Below are 14173 nucleotides of genomic sequence, written 5' to 3' on the forward strand. Positions count from 1 at the left end.
GACTCATCATGGCAATCCTCCTCACTAACGTTACTGGCATAATGCAGAGTCAGAGAAGGATAGATAAGTTATGAGATGCATGATTTAATAATTTTGACAGAAGTGTTATATGACAGTAACATCAATTTGATCAGCTTCACCACGCTCTGTGCCCCCGTGCCACTATTGGGGCCCTTTATATCAAACATGTTAGAGAGGCTCTGGCAATTTTTGACCACTAGATGGCCATATTGGCTTTGAGACGTGGGAGGGGCAGACAAGCAACTCTTGACCAGTGCAAAGCAAAGCAAAGCATTTAGCCTCAGTTTTTCTCACTACCCCCAGAATTGTCAGTGCATAGGCCAGTGTTCTGCAGACATGGTCTTGGAGACCCACAGGATGTGGATACCTTTGGGATTAAAGAACAGTGACATAGTCCATGATTCAACTCTCAGCTCTCAAACCCAGTCGGATTCCATACATAATCCCTCTGATCTAGCTTTCCACTCCCTTGTCTATGGCAGTGTGGTCAGTAATGTAATCATTGGTGTTAGTGTCATCTTTAGAGGGACACTATGGTTTATTGATGTTCTAACAGGTGAACGCCCCTCTGCTAAAGCAGTTAGCTCAGCTGTATTATCAGACGAACAGGAAATCAACAGCTATCCCACACTGTGTGGCTGATTAGCGACAGAGGCTCGCTCACATTGTGTGGATCTAGTTGCTAAGCAGCAGTGGATGGCAGACACTGAGGGGGCAGGGAAGAGGGGCGGGGGCTGTGGTGGCTGCCTCATTCTGGTGCTCTCTGTGCTCTGAGCAGAGTTTCCGCAGCTGTTGGTTTCACGGGTGTTGGCTTGTCATCCTCTCCACAGGCTCTGTGTGAAGACAAAGCAGGCCCAGACGTCCAAAGAGACTAATAGCTCATCACAATCGTGTTTCTGGAAATCAGAATACACGGCTACTGGAACAGACGCAACTTACAGTGTGAGATGTACTGTATGCATGTACTGTAGATGTCTCATACACACACGTACACACACGCACACACACGCACACAAACAGGACCTGCTTCATAGGCAGGCCATCTGTCCATGAGGAGCGCCACTGGAGTCTTCCTCAGAGCACTTAACCACAACTGCTACCTGACTCAGCAATCAATACATATCTCAGCGGGTAGAGACTGCAGAGAGTTGAGGCATAGATAAACATCCTTGGACCAGACTATTCACTGTATAATGATTGCAGTGTTCATGTTAATAAGGGCCACAGCAAGGTTGTGGTCATCAGTGTTCATGTTAATAAGGGCCACAGCAAGGTTGTGGTCATCAGTGTTCATGTTAAGAAGGGCCACAGCAAGGTTGTGGTCATCAGTGTTCATGTTAATAAGGGCCACAGCAAGGTTGTGGTCATCAGTGTTCACTGTGCTCCACTCTTCTTCCTCCCTGTATCTGCCGATACTGAATCTTAATGTTTCTGAGATTACAGTTATGGGACTGACTTTGGGAAAAATATATTTTGCTGTAAGAAATTGTTCATCTCTGTCATTAAGGATATGTAGGTGTGAGTGATCTCCTAGTCTATAGAAACAATGCACCATGCCACAAGACTATGTGCACACAGAGCAAGAATCAGTCACACTGTTCAGTGTTGAAGATCATTTTCTCTCCTCTCTCATCTCCCTGACATCTAACTAAATTGTGTTGTTGCTTCCACCATGACTCTGGGATTTTTCAAATGTTGGTGGGCGTGTTCGTGGTGGTGGTGTGTGTGTGTGTGTGTGTATGTGTGTGTTTCTGACCAGCATCCCTTTGACAGCCACGACTAGACAAAATCTATTACTGACCCTTACCTTAACATTCACCAAATGTTAACCAATTCGAAAATGAAATATCGGTTTGCAAGTCTGCAAGTCAGCCGCGTCCCGTTAGTTTTTCCCTGACTCACACACTGGGATGCTCTGCCGCAAGTGTCTGCCATTGGTCAGCGACCGTCTCTCTCCAGGACATAGATGACGTCAGCAATTGGTGGAACATACTACCCGTTTCGCCACTCAGCAGACCTGCGCAAGATAAAACCTCCACTCAGCACATACCAATCCCTTTGCTTCCGTGTGCGACTGGGACCAGCGCCCTCTCCGACTCGCCCACATCCACAAGAAGACGAACATAACACACAGAGGACAGGATGAGGGAAATAGTTCATCTTCAAGCCGGCCAGTGTGGCAACCAGATCGGAGCCAAGGTATAAAAAAAAAAATCTTCCCAACAGCTGACTAGTTTAACCGTTATAATATTTTTACGCAAGTGCCGTTGTGCCATTTTAAAGCATTGTGATATAATCTTTTTTTTTCATGTAATGCATTCGTATATATTTAGTTAGACCGAAGTTGTGGGGCAGCGGGTTTACTCAGTAACGTTAGGTTAGTTGAATAGTTTGGGATCCCCGCCTGTGTCGCAGATTGCGAGAGATGCGTAGTTCGGGTAGATGGAACTAAACTCAGAGACGGGAAAGGAAGTGAGGCCATTTCACTCGCTCCTTTTTTCTGGTTCATACACAGTCAATAGAGTAAACCGACCTGACCCAGATGCTGTCGCATTGGTGCCTATGGGAGAGCCCACACCTTAACCAGACCGGAACTGTGACCATTTGTTTTAATGGTTAACGGACAGAGATCCACCATCTTTTGTAAACCGCGAGTGTTGACGCACAGAAAGGCGTGGTGAGACACTGTTGAAAACCACCACGCCCTCGGGTGGACTGCAGGGGGGCCAGACAAAGGCTCGGACTGTTGGGGCTGGTCCCGCTGCGCAAACACTCCACTGAGGGCCCGAGTACAGTTTACAGGCTGCTGTAACAATGACAAGTATAGCTCTCTTTCTCTAAGCAGCATGCCAGCCTCCAGTAGATGTGGTAGTTGATGTCATATACGTCTATCTATATAGGCAATGTTTGACTTCGCAGCAAACTGAATGGATCAGTTAATCAAAGTTTTGTTAACGGAGGATCAAATTATGATAACTGGTCCTAAATTACCACTGCAGATAGCCTACAATCGCACTGACTAGTGGTTTGGGTTGCTGTCAGGTTTGATGGTCTATTAGACAGTGAGTCTTCAGGAAGGGTATTGCCTAAATGCTGAAAGCTTTTCTGTCTAAAGCTGTAATACATTTTTTTATGGTCCGTGACTGTGAGGGAGTTTTTTATCCTACAGTTGACAGCTTCATATTTTGTTGTTGCTCTGTTTTGGATGACATCACCTGCACTTGCAGCCAGCCAATCAGGTGATGTTGTATGTGACCATCTAAAACTATACCGGTCTACAGTTCTTCCCCTCTTTTGTTGTGTTTTGACCATCTGGAGATAGCCTACATTAGTTCACTATGATCTGAGTCTCTACTGGAGCTGGAGACGATTTATCATGGATTTGTTCAACATGGTGGATCATAAATGGCAATCATTTCAGAGTGAAAGACATAGGGGGGCTAATGATACTGTCTCATTTATTATTCATAACATTTAAGGCAGCCTTTCCTGAGCCTCAGGTGCCTCCGTAGTGATTTTGGACAGCTACGTAACCTCCTCATCATAATCAGCCTCATCACCATAATCATCATTACCCAGAACCAAATCTACAACTACAGTATCAGCTGAAACATACTTGTTTGACCACAGCTGAACAAGTGAACGTGTCACGTGTCCACTTTCCTTCACTCCCCTCTGGAGTATTTCACTAGTGACTCAGCTCTTTTGCTGATTCTGACCACCGGGGCAGTTGTTGGGAAAATGGGGCAGTTGTTGGGAAAATGACTTGTTCATAATGCTCAGGTTACTCCCAACAAAGAGAAACCCAGAGTGATGGGGAGGGGGAGAGAATGTGTTGGGAGTGGGACCTTTTGTCATCTGATATACTGCAATGGTGACCTCATTCTGATGCTCAACTATGATATGGCAGTCTGTCTACTAGCACCACACATCTGCCATTGCTAATGCAGTACATGATGAAGTCAGATAACAACGGAAGAATCTACACTTTTGCCAGTGTAGCGATACTAACTGAGAATGAGAACGCAAAAATTCCCTACAGACTATTTAGTCATCTAACTCTCTTTCTCTATCGCTGTCTAGCGGGTTCCCTTTAATCTCTCTGTCTCTCCTTTTCTTATTTATTTTCTGTTTCTTTGTTTGTACCCTAGAAGAGATATTGCCAGATTAAGTTACAGAGCCATAATTAAGGAACAAGAGGAACTCTTAATTACTGATTTAGATGGCAGGGGACATCTGTTTGGGACAGGATAGATAATTAGAGAACTAAGGAGTATCTTCTGCGGAGGAGAGGGAGGGAGTACTTCACCTGGGGAGAGGAAGAGGGACACCATTGTCGGAACTCAGACCTAAAATAGTCTTCATACTGGGTGTGGTGCCCTTGGTCACAGCAGTCTAGACAGCCGGATAGAGGAAAGGTCATTTTTGTCAACACACTGACACCATATGGGATTAATGTCACTCCATCTGGCTGGCTGTTGAGTGACACAGATATGGGATTAACACACTGATACCAATATGGGATTGAAATGGGGCTTTTGAGTGACCATTGTTATTGTGCACAGTATCTTTTTGGTGTTTGTCTGCTTTTAGTGAATGCCCAGATGGTGTTTTTTGCTTAAAGGAGAACAGCACTTTGCTGATAAGGACCTTCTATTGCATAGTAATGAGAAACTGAGATTAGCACAGTAAAACGGCCATATCAAATCATAGATTAGAAATTGTCCATTTGGCATCCTCCTTCCAAGTACGTGTCCTGTGTTTGCCCTTGATAGTGATGACTGTGTGGGCCTGCAGGGGTCTGTCTGTTCTATTTTAGACTTTCATAGGTCTCTGTCTGTCTCTCTGTCTGATACACACACACACACTGGGCTATATACTCAGTGACAGTATACATATTTTAACTACATTAGGCAGTGTCCTCACTTTTTACCTAGCAACACACTTTCTGTATGTGTGTGGGTGTGTGCAGGCATATGTATGTACAGTGAGGGGAAAAAAGTATTTGATCCCCTGCTGATTTTGTACGTTTGCCCACTGACAAAGAAATGATCAGTCTATAATTTTAATGGTAGGTTTATTTGAACAGTGAGAGACAGAATATCAACAACAAAAATCCAGAAAAACGCATGTCAAAAATGTTATGAATTGATTTGCATTTTAATGAGGGAAATAAGTATTTGACCCCTCTGCAAAACATGACTTAGTACTTGGTGGCAAAACCCTTGTTGGCAATCACAGAGGTCAGACGTTTCTTGTAGTTGGCCACCAGGTTTGCACACATCTCAGGAGGGATTTTGTCCCACTCCTCTTTGCAGATCTTCTTCAAGTCATTAAGGTTTCGAGGCTGACGTTTGGCAACTCGAACCTTCAGCTCCCTCCACAGATTTTCTATGGGATTAAGGTCTGGAGACTGGCTAGGCCACTCCAGGACCTTAATGTGCTTCTTCTTGAGCCACTCCTTTGTTGCCTTGGCCGTGTGTTTTGGGTCATTGTCATGCTGGAATACCCATCCACGACCCATTTTCAATACCCTGGCTGAGGGAAGGAGGTTTTCACCCAAGATTTGACGGTACATGGCCCCGTCCATCGTCCCTTTGATGCGGTGAAGTTATCCTGTCCCTTTAGCAGAAAAACACCCCCAAAGCATAATGTTTCCACCTCCATGTTTGACGGTGGGGATGGTTTCTTGGGGTCATAGGCAGCATTCCTCCTCCTCCAAACACGGCAAGTTGGGTTGATGCCAAAGAACTCCATTTTGGTCTCATCTGACCACAACACGTTCACCCAGTTGTCCTCTGAATCATTCAGATGTTCATTGGCAAACTTCAGACGGGCATGTATATGTGCTTTCTTGAGCAGGGGGACCTTGCGGGCGCTGCAGGATTTCAGTCCTTCACGGCATAGTGTGTTACCAATTGTTTTCTTGATGACTATGGTCCCAGCTGCCTTGAGATCATTGACAAGATCCTCCTGTGTAGTTCTGGGCTGATTCCTCACCGTTCTCATGATCATTGCAACTCCACGAGGTGAGATCTTGCATGGAGCCCCAGGCTGAGGGAGATTGACAGTTCTTTTGTGTTTCTTCCATTTGCGAATAATCACAGAAACTGTTGTCACCTTCTCACCAAGCTGCTTGGCGATGGTCTTGTAGCCCATTCCAGCCTTGTGTAGGTCTACAATCTTGTCCCTGACATCCTTGGAGAGCTCTTTGGTCTTGGCCATGGTGGAGAGTTTGGAATCTGATTGATTGATTGCTTCTGTGGACAGGTATCTTTTATACAGGTAAGAAACTGAGATTAGTAGCACTCCCTTTAAGAGTGTGCTCCTAATCTCCGTTCGTTACCTGTATGAAAGACACCTGGGAGCCAGAAATCTTTTTGATTGAGAAGGGGTCAAATACTTATTTCCCTCATTAAAATGCAAATCAATTTATAACATTTTTGACATGCATTTTTCTGGATATTTTTGTTGTTGATATTCTGTCTCTCACTGTTCAAATAAACCTACCATTAAAATTATAGACTGATAATTTCTTTGTCAGTGGGCAAACGTACAAAATCAGCAGGGGATCAAATACTTTTTTCCCTCACTGTATGTGTGAGTGTTGAAGCAGAGAGATCCTCTCCAGATGGAGTCTGTCCCCTCTGAGAGGGCCTCTACCTCAGTATGAGTCTTGCAGCCCAAGGCCCTGGGGAAGGGTGGAGACAGCTGGACTAACTGTTGGCTTAAATGGGGTCATGGAGCAGAACCCAGGACGGATGGCAGACAAAGCCTAGATGCCCACTATCCCAACTTACATTGGCCCACAGTTTTTACTAGAGCCCCCCACTAATTTCACCTCCAAGTACCCCATTGATAGTTCAATATGGTCCCGACTATAAATCTGCCTAGAAGTTTCCATCTACTTTGCTTGTATAGAACTATGTGTTACTGGTAATGTTTGTGTCTTTGTGTTGTGCAGTTCTGGGAGGTGATCAGTGATGAACATGGCATCAGCCCTACAGGGAACTATGAGGGCGACTCCCCACTGCAGCTGGAGAGGATCAGTGTCTACTACAATGAGGCCTCATGTGAGTCTGATAGTGGAACTAAATACACATCTACACAAGCCCAAAAACAACACAACACTAAAAGCCCTGTTACTCAATACTTGTAATGACCTGTTTCAGTTGAACACTCTCTCACTCTTTGGGGTTTATCTAGACTTGAGAATATCCACTTTAATCCTATTGTACTGAACTTGACTGTGATATACAGTAGTATTTATTAGGGCGTTGCAGGTAACAACAACATCTGCTGTCTCTCCCCAGCCTCTAAGTACGTCCCCAGGGCCATCCTAGTAGACCTGGAGCCAGGAACTATGGACAGTGTTCGCTCTGGGACCTACGGACAACTCTTCAGACCAGACAACTTCATCTTCGGTCAGTATCTCTCTATCCAATGTGGGTTAAATATGGCCACAGTGCTCAGTGATAGCATTAGAAGAGTGGCTGTTACTGCCTAACCACAATCTGCCATTTACAGTCTCTGCTGTAATAATCACTAACAACATAAATAGTTTGATGTAATATTTCCATTAAAGACATTTGCTTTTATTTACTTACAGTAAATGCTCCCAAATGTCATTAAAACATTATGTAAATGTGTAGCTCCTGTACAAATGCAGCGTTGATAACTGCTGAAGCTCTATCTTGAAGTGTGTTGTTGCCCTATAGGTCAGAGTGGAGCTGGTAACAACTGGGCTAAGGGTCACTACACAGAGGGGGCAGAGCTGGTGGACTCAGTCCTGGACGTAGTCAGGAAGGAATGTGAGAACTGTGACTGTCTCCAGGGCTTCCAGCTCACCCACTCCCTGGGAGGGGGCACAGGCTCTGGCATGGGGACCCTGCTCATCAGCAAGATCCGGGAAGAGTACCCTGACCGCATCATGAACACCTTCAGCGTGGTGCCCTCCCCTAAAGTATCAGACACAGTGGTGGAGCCCTACAATGCCACCCTGTCCATCCATCAGCTGCTGGAGAACACAGACGAAACCTACTGCATTGACAACGAGGCGCTTTACGACATCTGCTTCCGCACGCTCAAGCTCCCCACGCCCACCTACGGAGACCTCAACCACCTGGTGTCGGCCACCATGAGCGGTGTTACTACCTCCTTCCGCTTCCCCGGCCAGCTCAATGCTGACCTCCGCAAACTGGCTGTCAACATGGTGCCCTTCCCCCGTCTGCACTTCTTCATGCCTGGCTTCGCCCCCCTCACGGCGCGTGGCAGTGCGTGCTACAATGCACTGTCTGTGCCTGAGCTCACCCAGCAGTTGTTTGACGCCAAGAACATGATGGCCGCTTGCGACCCGCGTCACGGACGCTACCTGACCGTGGCCATGGTGTTCCGTGGTCAGATGTCCATGAAGGAGGTGGACGAACAGATGTTGGCCATCCAGAGTAAGAACAGCAGCTACTTTGTCGAATGGATCCCCAACAACGTCAAAGTGGCCGTCTGTAACATCCCGCCCCGCGGTCTCAAGATGTCCGCCACCTTCATCGGGAACAACACAGCCATCCAGGAGCTGTTCAAGCGCATCTCCGAGCAGTTCACTGCCATGTTTCGCCGCAAGGCTTTCCTGCACTGGTACACCGGAGAGGGCATGGATGAGATGGAGTTCACCGAGGCAGAGAGCAACATGAACGACCTGGTGTCAGAGTACCAGCAGTACCAGGACGCCACCACCGAGGAGGAGGGAGAGATGTATGAAGACGATGAGGAAGAGTCAGAGAGCCAGGCCCGGTGAACACCTTGGAAGAAGAGCCAAGCTTGTGTAAACCCAGCCGACAGAGCTTTGTCTATGTGTAGCAGGGTTATTATCTGCCTCATGTACACTGTACTGTATAACCCTCCCTCCCTATACCCCCCCCCCCTGCTCTCACTGTCTTTGCTAACTGTTAGCCCCACTTCCCTTAGTCCTCTGACCAACTCATGGTCTCTTGTTGATTTATCCTGTTGATAAAAACCTCCCAGACAGACCACTAAGTTGAATGGGTGAAATAAAGTGTCTCATAAACTGATGACGAATAGCCCTTAATTTCTTATAATAAACATCTTCAAGCCTACTTTGTAATTAGCTTTTTCTGACTTGTTGGGGATATTAAACATGAATAATATTATACGCCCTCTTGTTTTGCTACACTGTGTTCAGGGTTTCGGAAGTTGTTTTTAGTGGAAACGGGGACAGTGTATTGCAGTACAATGACTAGGGGTCTTTCTTCTAGAAAAATAGGATAAAGCAGAGCCTTGTTGAACTTGGACTCCGCTGCATGACTGTCCCATGTGGAGGTGACCTAGATGCTGGATAAAAATACTGGATCTCAGTCCCCTGGAGGTTGAGGCACACCTTGGGCAGCATGGGTGGAGTCTGGATAGAACAGGCTGTGAGGAGCTAAGATGGTGGATGATCTACAACAAGTGTCAAACTGATTCTACAGAGGGGTTGCGTGTCAGTTTTTGCTCCTCACTTGGACTTAAGGTCACTGACTAGTAAGGAACTCCCCTCATCTGGTTGTCTAGGTCTTAATTGAAAGGAAAAATCAGCAGACACTAGGGCTAGGCCCTCCATGGAATGAGTTTGACACTGCTGATCTACAAGATAGCCTGCTGAAGGCCTTCCAATTACATACTTATCTACATGGTCTTAAACATGTAGGCAATCATGGTCCTGGAGGGTCACATCACTTCATGTTTTGGATTTAACCGACCTGGAAGACCAGGTGTGTTGAGTTGAGGCAATCACTGAACTGATCAATTAGTTTAGATGGTCAGGTGTGGTGCCTTGTTGGAACAAAATCTAGTCGCTTACCCCTGTTCTAAAAGGAGGCAGGAATTCTAGTGCATATGGTTAGAGCCAATTGATTTGAAGGACAAGGAGGAACAGGTAAAATGTGGAGAGTGCCACGAATATGACACGTTCAAAAACAAATCAACAATCCCAAGAAAACACCTGCATTTCTTGAAGAAACAGGAGAAGTGGTTAGAGAGATGGAGGCTGTTTGTGCTCTCATACAATGTATGTGGCCAGTCGGCTGGGTGAATCACATGCTGGCGATGCCTCAGCACTTAGAGCCTGTGGCAAGGGTCCTTGAGCAGAGCAGCTCTTTATACAGTGTCACAGAACACACAGTATAAACACTGGTAAAAGAAACTGTAGTATATACCTTAGTAATTGATGTAGTGTTTTTGCATATTGTAGTATACTTTAGTATTTACTGTAGTGTTTTTGCAGACTGTATTATACTGTAGTATTTACTATAGTGTATTTGTTTTATAATTGGCATAGAAGTGGAGGCTTTCACCTTCAGGAAACCTTTTGGAGAAATACTAATATAGCACATTTTCCATAACCTGTAAATAGGATTGGGAGTCTGAACGGACAGCTCAGAGCTTCTGCTCTCTTCTATAACCTGTAGGGAATACAATATATGGTTTATACTTGGCATGTAGGTTTCTCACTTATGGCTGGCACAAATTGCGATATGGAGGAGAGGAATGAGCAGGGTGTATGCAAATTAAATACTGTAATATTTACTGTAGTGAAAAATGGTAGTGTTTTTGTGGACATTACTGTAGTATTTACTACAGTTTTTTTTCTGATAATACTGTAGTATTTACTATAGTATTCTACAGTATACTACAACATTCTATAGTAAGTACTACACATGATCAAGGGACACGGGTGTAGTATATTATTATACAGTTTACTATAGAATTCTATGTAGTATTCTATAGTAAACTGTAGTATTTTCTCATGTGGGAAGCATAGAGATGAGGAAGGCCTGTTGACTGTAGGGAGAGGCCTAGTGAGTCAGTGTCTCACTTGCAGCCAAGCTGTAGAGGAAAGAGACATATACAGCTCACAGCACAGACCAGCTAGGCTGATGCACTGGATCACGACACACAGAACGTACGGAGGGGCCAATCAAATCAAAGTTTATTTGTCACGTGCGCCGAATAGAACAGGTTTAGACCTTACAGTGAAATGCTTACTTACAAGCCCTTAAACAGCAGTGCAGTAAAGTAAAAATAGGTATTCGGTAAACAATAGATAAATAAAAAATAACTGTAAAAAATAACAGTAGCGAGACTATATACAGTTGAAGTCGGAAGTTTACATACACTTAGGTTGGAGTCATTAAAACTTGTTTTTCAACCACTCCACAAATTTCTTGTTATCAAACTATAGTTTTGGCAAGTCGGTTAGGACATCTACGTTGTGCATGACACAAGTCATTTTCCAACAATTGTTTACAGACAGATTATTTCAATTATAATTCACTGTATCACAATTCCAGTGGGTCAGAAGTTTACATACACTAAGTTGACTGCCTTTAAACAGCTTGGAAAATTCCAGAAAATAATGTCATGGCTTTAGAAGCTTCTGATAGCCTAATTGACATAATTTGAGTCAATGTACCTGTGGATGTATTTTGAGGCCTACCTTCAAACTCAGTGCCTCTTTGCTTGACATCATGGGAAAATCAAAAGAAATCAGCGAAGACCCAAGGTTCATCCTTTGGAGCAATTTCCAAAAGGTACCACGTTCATCTGTACAAACAATAGTACGCAAGTATAAACACCATGGGACCACACAGCCGTCATAGCGCTCAGGAAGGAGACGCGTTCTGTCTCCTAGAGATGAACGTACTTTGGTGCGAAAAGTGCAAAACAATCCCAGAACAGCAAAGGACCGTGTGAAGATGCTGGAGGAAACAGATACAAAAGTATCTATATCCACAGTAAAACGAGTCCTATATCGACATAACCTGAAAGGCCGCTCAGCAAGGAAGAAGCCACTGCTCCAAAACCGCCATAAAAAAGCCAGACTACGGTTTGAAACTGCACATAGGTACAAAGATCGTACTTATTGGAGAAATGTCCTCTGGTCTGATGAAACAAAATATAGAACTGTTTGTCCATAATGACCATCGTTATGTTTGGAGGAAAAAGGGGGATGCTTGCAAGCAGAAGAACACCATCCCAACCGTGAAGCACGGGGGTGGCAGCATCATGTTGTGGTGGTGCTTTACTGCAGGAGGGACTGGTGCACTTCACAAAATAGATGGCACCATGAGGTAGGAAAATTATGTGGATATATTGAAGCAACATCTCAAGACATCAGTCAGGAAGTTAAAGCTTGGTCGCAAAAGGGTCTTCCAAATGGACAATGACCCCAAGCATACTTCCAAAGTTGTGACAAAATGGCTTAAGGACAACAAAGTCAAGGTATTGGAGTGGCCATCACAAAGCCCTGACCTCAATCCTATAGAAAAATTGTGGGCAGAACTGAAAAAGCGTGTGCGAGCAAGGAGGCCTACAAACCTGACTCAATTACACCAGCTCTGTCAGGAGGAATGGGCCAAAATTCACCTAACTTATTGTGGGAAGCTCGTGGAAGGCTACACAAAACACTTGACCCAAGTTAAACAATTTAAAGGCAATGCTACCAAATACTAATTGAGTGTATATAAACTTCTGACCCACTGGGAATGTGATGAAAAAAATAAAAGCTGAAAAAAATAATTCTCTCTACTATTAGTCTGACATTTCACATTCTTAAAATAAAGTGGTGATCCTAACTGACCTAAGACAGGGAATTTTTACTAGGATTAAATGTCAGGAATTGTGAAAAACTGAGTTTAAATGTATTTGGCTATGGTGTATTTAAACTTCGGACTTCAACTGTACAGGTGGTACAGGTGGTACAGAGTCAGTGTGCGGGTGCACCAGTTAGTCGGTCTATTTGAGGTAATATGTTCATGTAGGATTAGTTAAAGTGACTATGAATAGATGATAAACAGAGAGGGGTTGGTGGGGCACAATGCATAGTCTGGGTAGCCATTTGATTAGCTGTTCAGTCTTATGGCTTGGGGGTAAAAGCTGTTGAGAAGCCTTTTGGTCCAAGATCTGGCGCTCCGGTACCGCTTGCCGTGCAGTAGCAGAGAGAACAGTCTATGACTGGGGTGGCTGGAGTCTTCGACAATCTTTAGGGCCTTCCTCTAACACCGCCTGGTATAGAGGTCCTGGATGGCAGGCAGCTTAGTCCCAGTGATGTACTGGGCCGTACACACTACCCTCTGTAGTGCCTTGCGGTCGGAGGCTGAGCAGTTGCCGTACCAGGCAATGATGCAACCAGTCAGGATGCTCTTGATGTTACAGCTGTAGAACCTTTTGAGGACCATTGCCAAATCTTTTTCATTTCCTGAGGGGGAATAGGCTTTGTCGTGCCCTGTCCACGACTGTCTTGGTGTGTTTGGACCATAATAGTTTGTTGGTGATGTGGACACCAAGGAACTTGATGCTCTCAACCTGCTCTACTACAGCCCCGTTGATGAGAATGGGGGTGTGCTTGGTCCTCTTTTTCCTGTAGTCCGCAATCATCTCCTTTGTCTTGATTACGTTGAGGGATAGGTTGTTATTCTGGCACCACCCGGCCAGGTCTCTGACCTCCTCCCTATCGGCTGTCTCGTTGTTGTCAGTGATCAGGCCTACCACTGTTGTGTCGTCTGAAAACTTAATGATGGTGTTGGAGTCATGCCTGGCCATGCAGTCGTGGGTGAACAGGGAGTACAGGAGGGGACTGAGCACGCACCCCTGAGGGGCTCCAGTGTTGAGGATCAGCGTAGCAGATGTGTTGTTACCTACCCTTACCACCCGGGGGCGGCCCGTCAGGAAGTCCAGGATCCAGTTACAGAGGGAGGTGTTTAGTCCCAGGATCCTTAGTTTAGTGATGAGCTTTGAGGGCACTATGGTGTTGAACGCTGAGCTGTAGTCAATGAATAGCATTCTCACGTTGGTGTTCCTTTTGTCCAGGTGGGAAAGGGCAGTGTGGAGTGCAATAGAGATTGCAACATCTGTGGATCTGTTTGAGCGGTATGCAAATTGAAGTTGGTCTAGGGTTTCTGGGATAATGATGTTAATGTGAGCCATGACCAGCCTTTCAAAGCATTTCATGGCTATGGACGTGAGTGCTACGGGTTTGTAGTCATTTAGACAGGTTACCTTAGTGTTCTTGGGCACAGGGACTATGGTGGTCTGCTTGAAACATGTTGGTATTACAGACTCAATCAGGGACATGTTGAAAATGTCAGTGAAGACACCTACC

General features: G+C 45.1%; 1 protein-coding gene across 1 annotated transcript; it reads left to right on the forward strand.

Moving 5' to 3' along the window:
- Positions 1-1978: 1978 nt before the first annotated feature.
- Positions 1979-9131, forward strand: LOC139576150 (tubulin beta-3 chain). The gene is made up of 4 exons (XM_071401883.1): positions 1979-2220; positions 6986-7094; positions 7335-7445; positions 7740-9131. The coding sequence occupies exons 1-4, from the start codon at positions 2164-2166 to the stop codon at positions 8810-8812; spliced, it is 1350 nt and encodes a 449-aa protein (XP_071257984.1). The 5' UTR covers positions 1979-2163; the 3' UTR covers positions 8813-9131.
- Positions 9132-14173: the final 5042 nt, after the last annotated feature.

The sequence above is a fragment of the Salvelinus alpinus genome, chromosome 5 (assembly GCF_045679555.1).
Source record: "Salvelinus alpinus chromosome 5, SLU_Salpinus.1, whole genome shotgun sequence".
Lineage (NCBI taxonomy): Eukaryota > Metazoa > Chordata > Actinopteri > Salmoniformes > Salmonidae > Salvelinus > Salvelinus alpinus.

Bases quoted from the DNA above. Each gene is read 5' to 3' on its own strand.
- LOC139576150 (XM_071401883.1), top strand. From the start codon at position 2,164: ATGAGGGAAATAGTTCATCTTCAAGCCGGCCAGTGTGGCAACCAGATC. The intron at 2,221-6,985 runs GTATAAAAAAAA...TGTGTTGTGCAG, and splicing joins GCAACCAGATCGGAGCCAAG to TTCTGGGAGGTGATCAGTGA. The intron at 7,446-7,739 runs GTCAGTATCTCT...GTTGCCCTATAG, and splicing joins ACCAGACAACTTCATCTTCG to GTCAGAGTGGAGCTGGTAAC.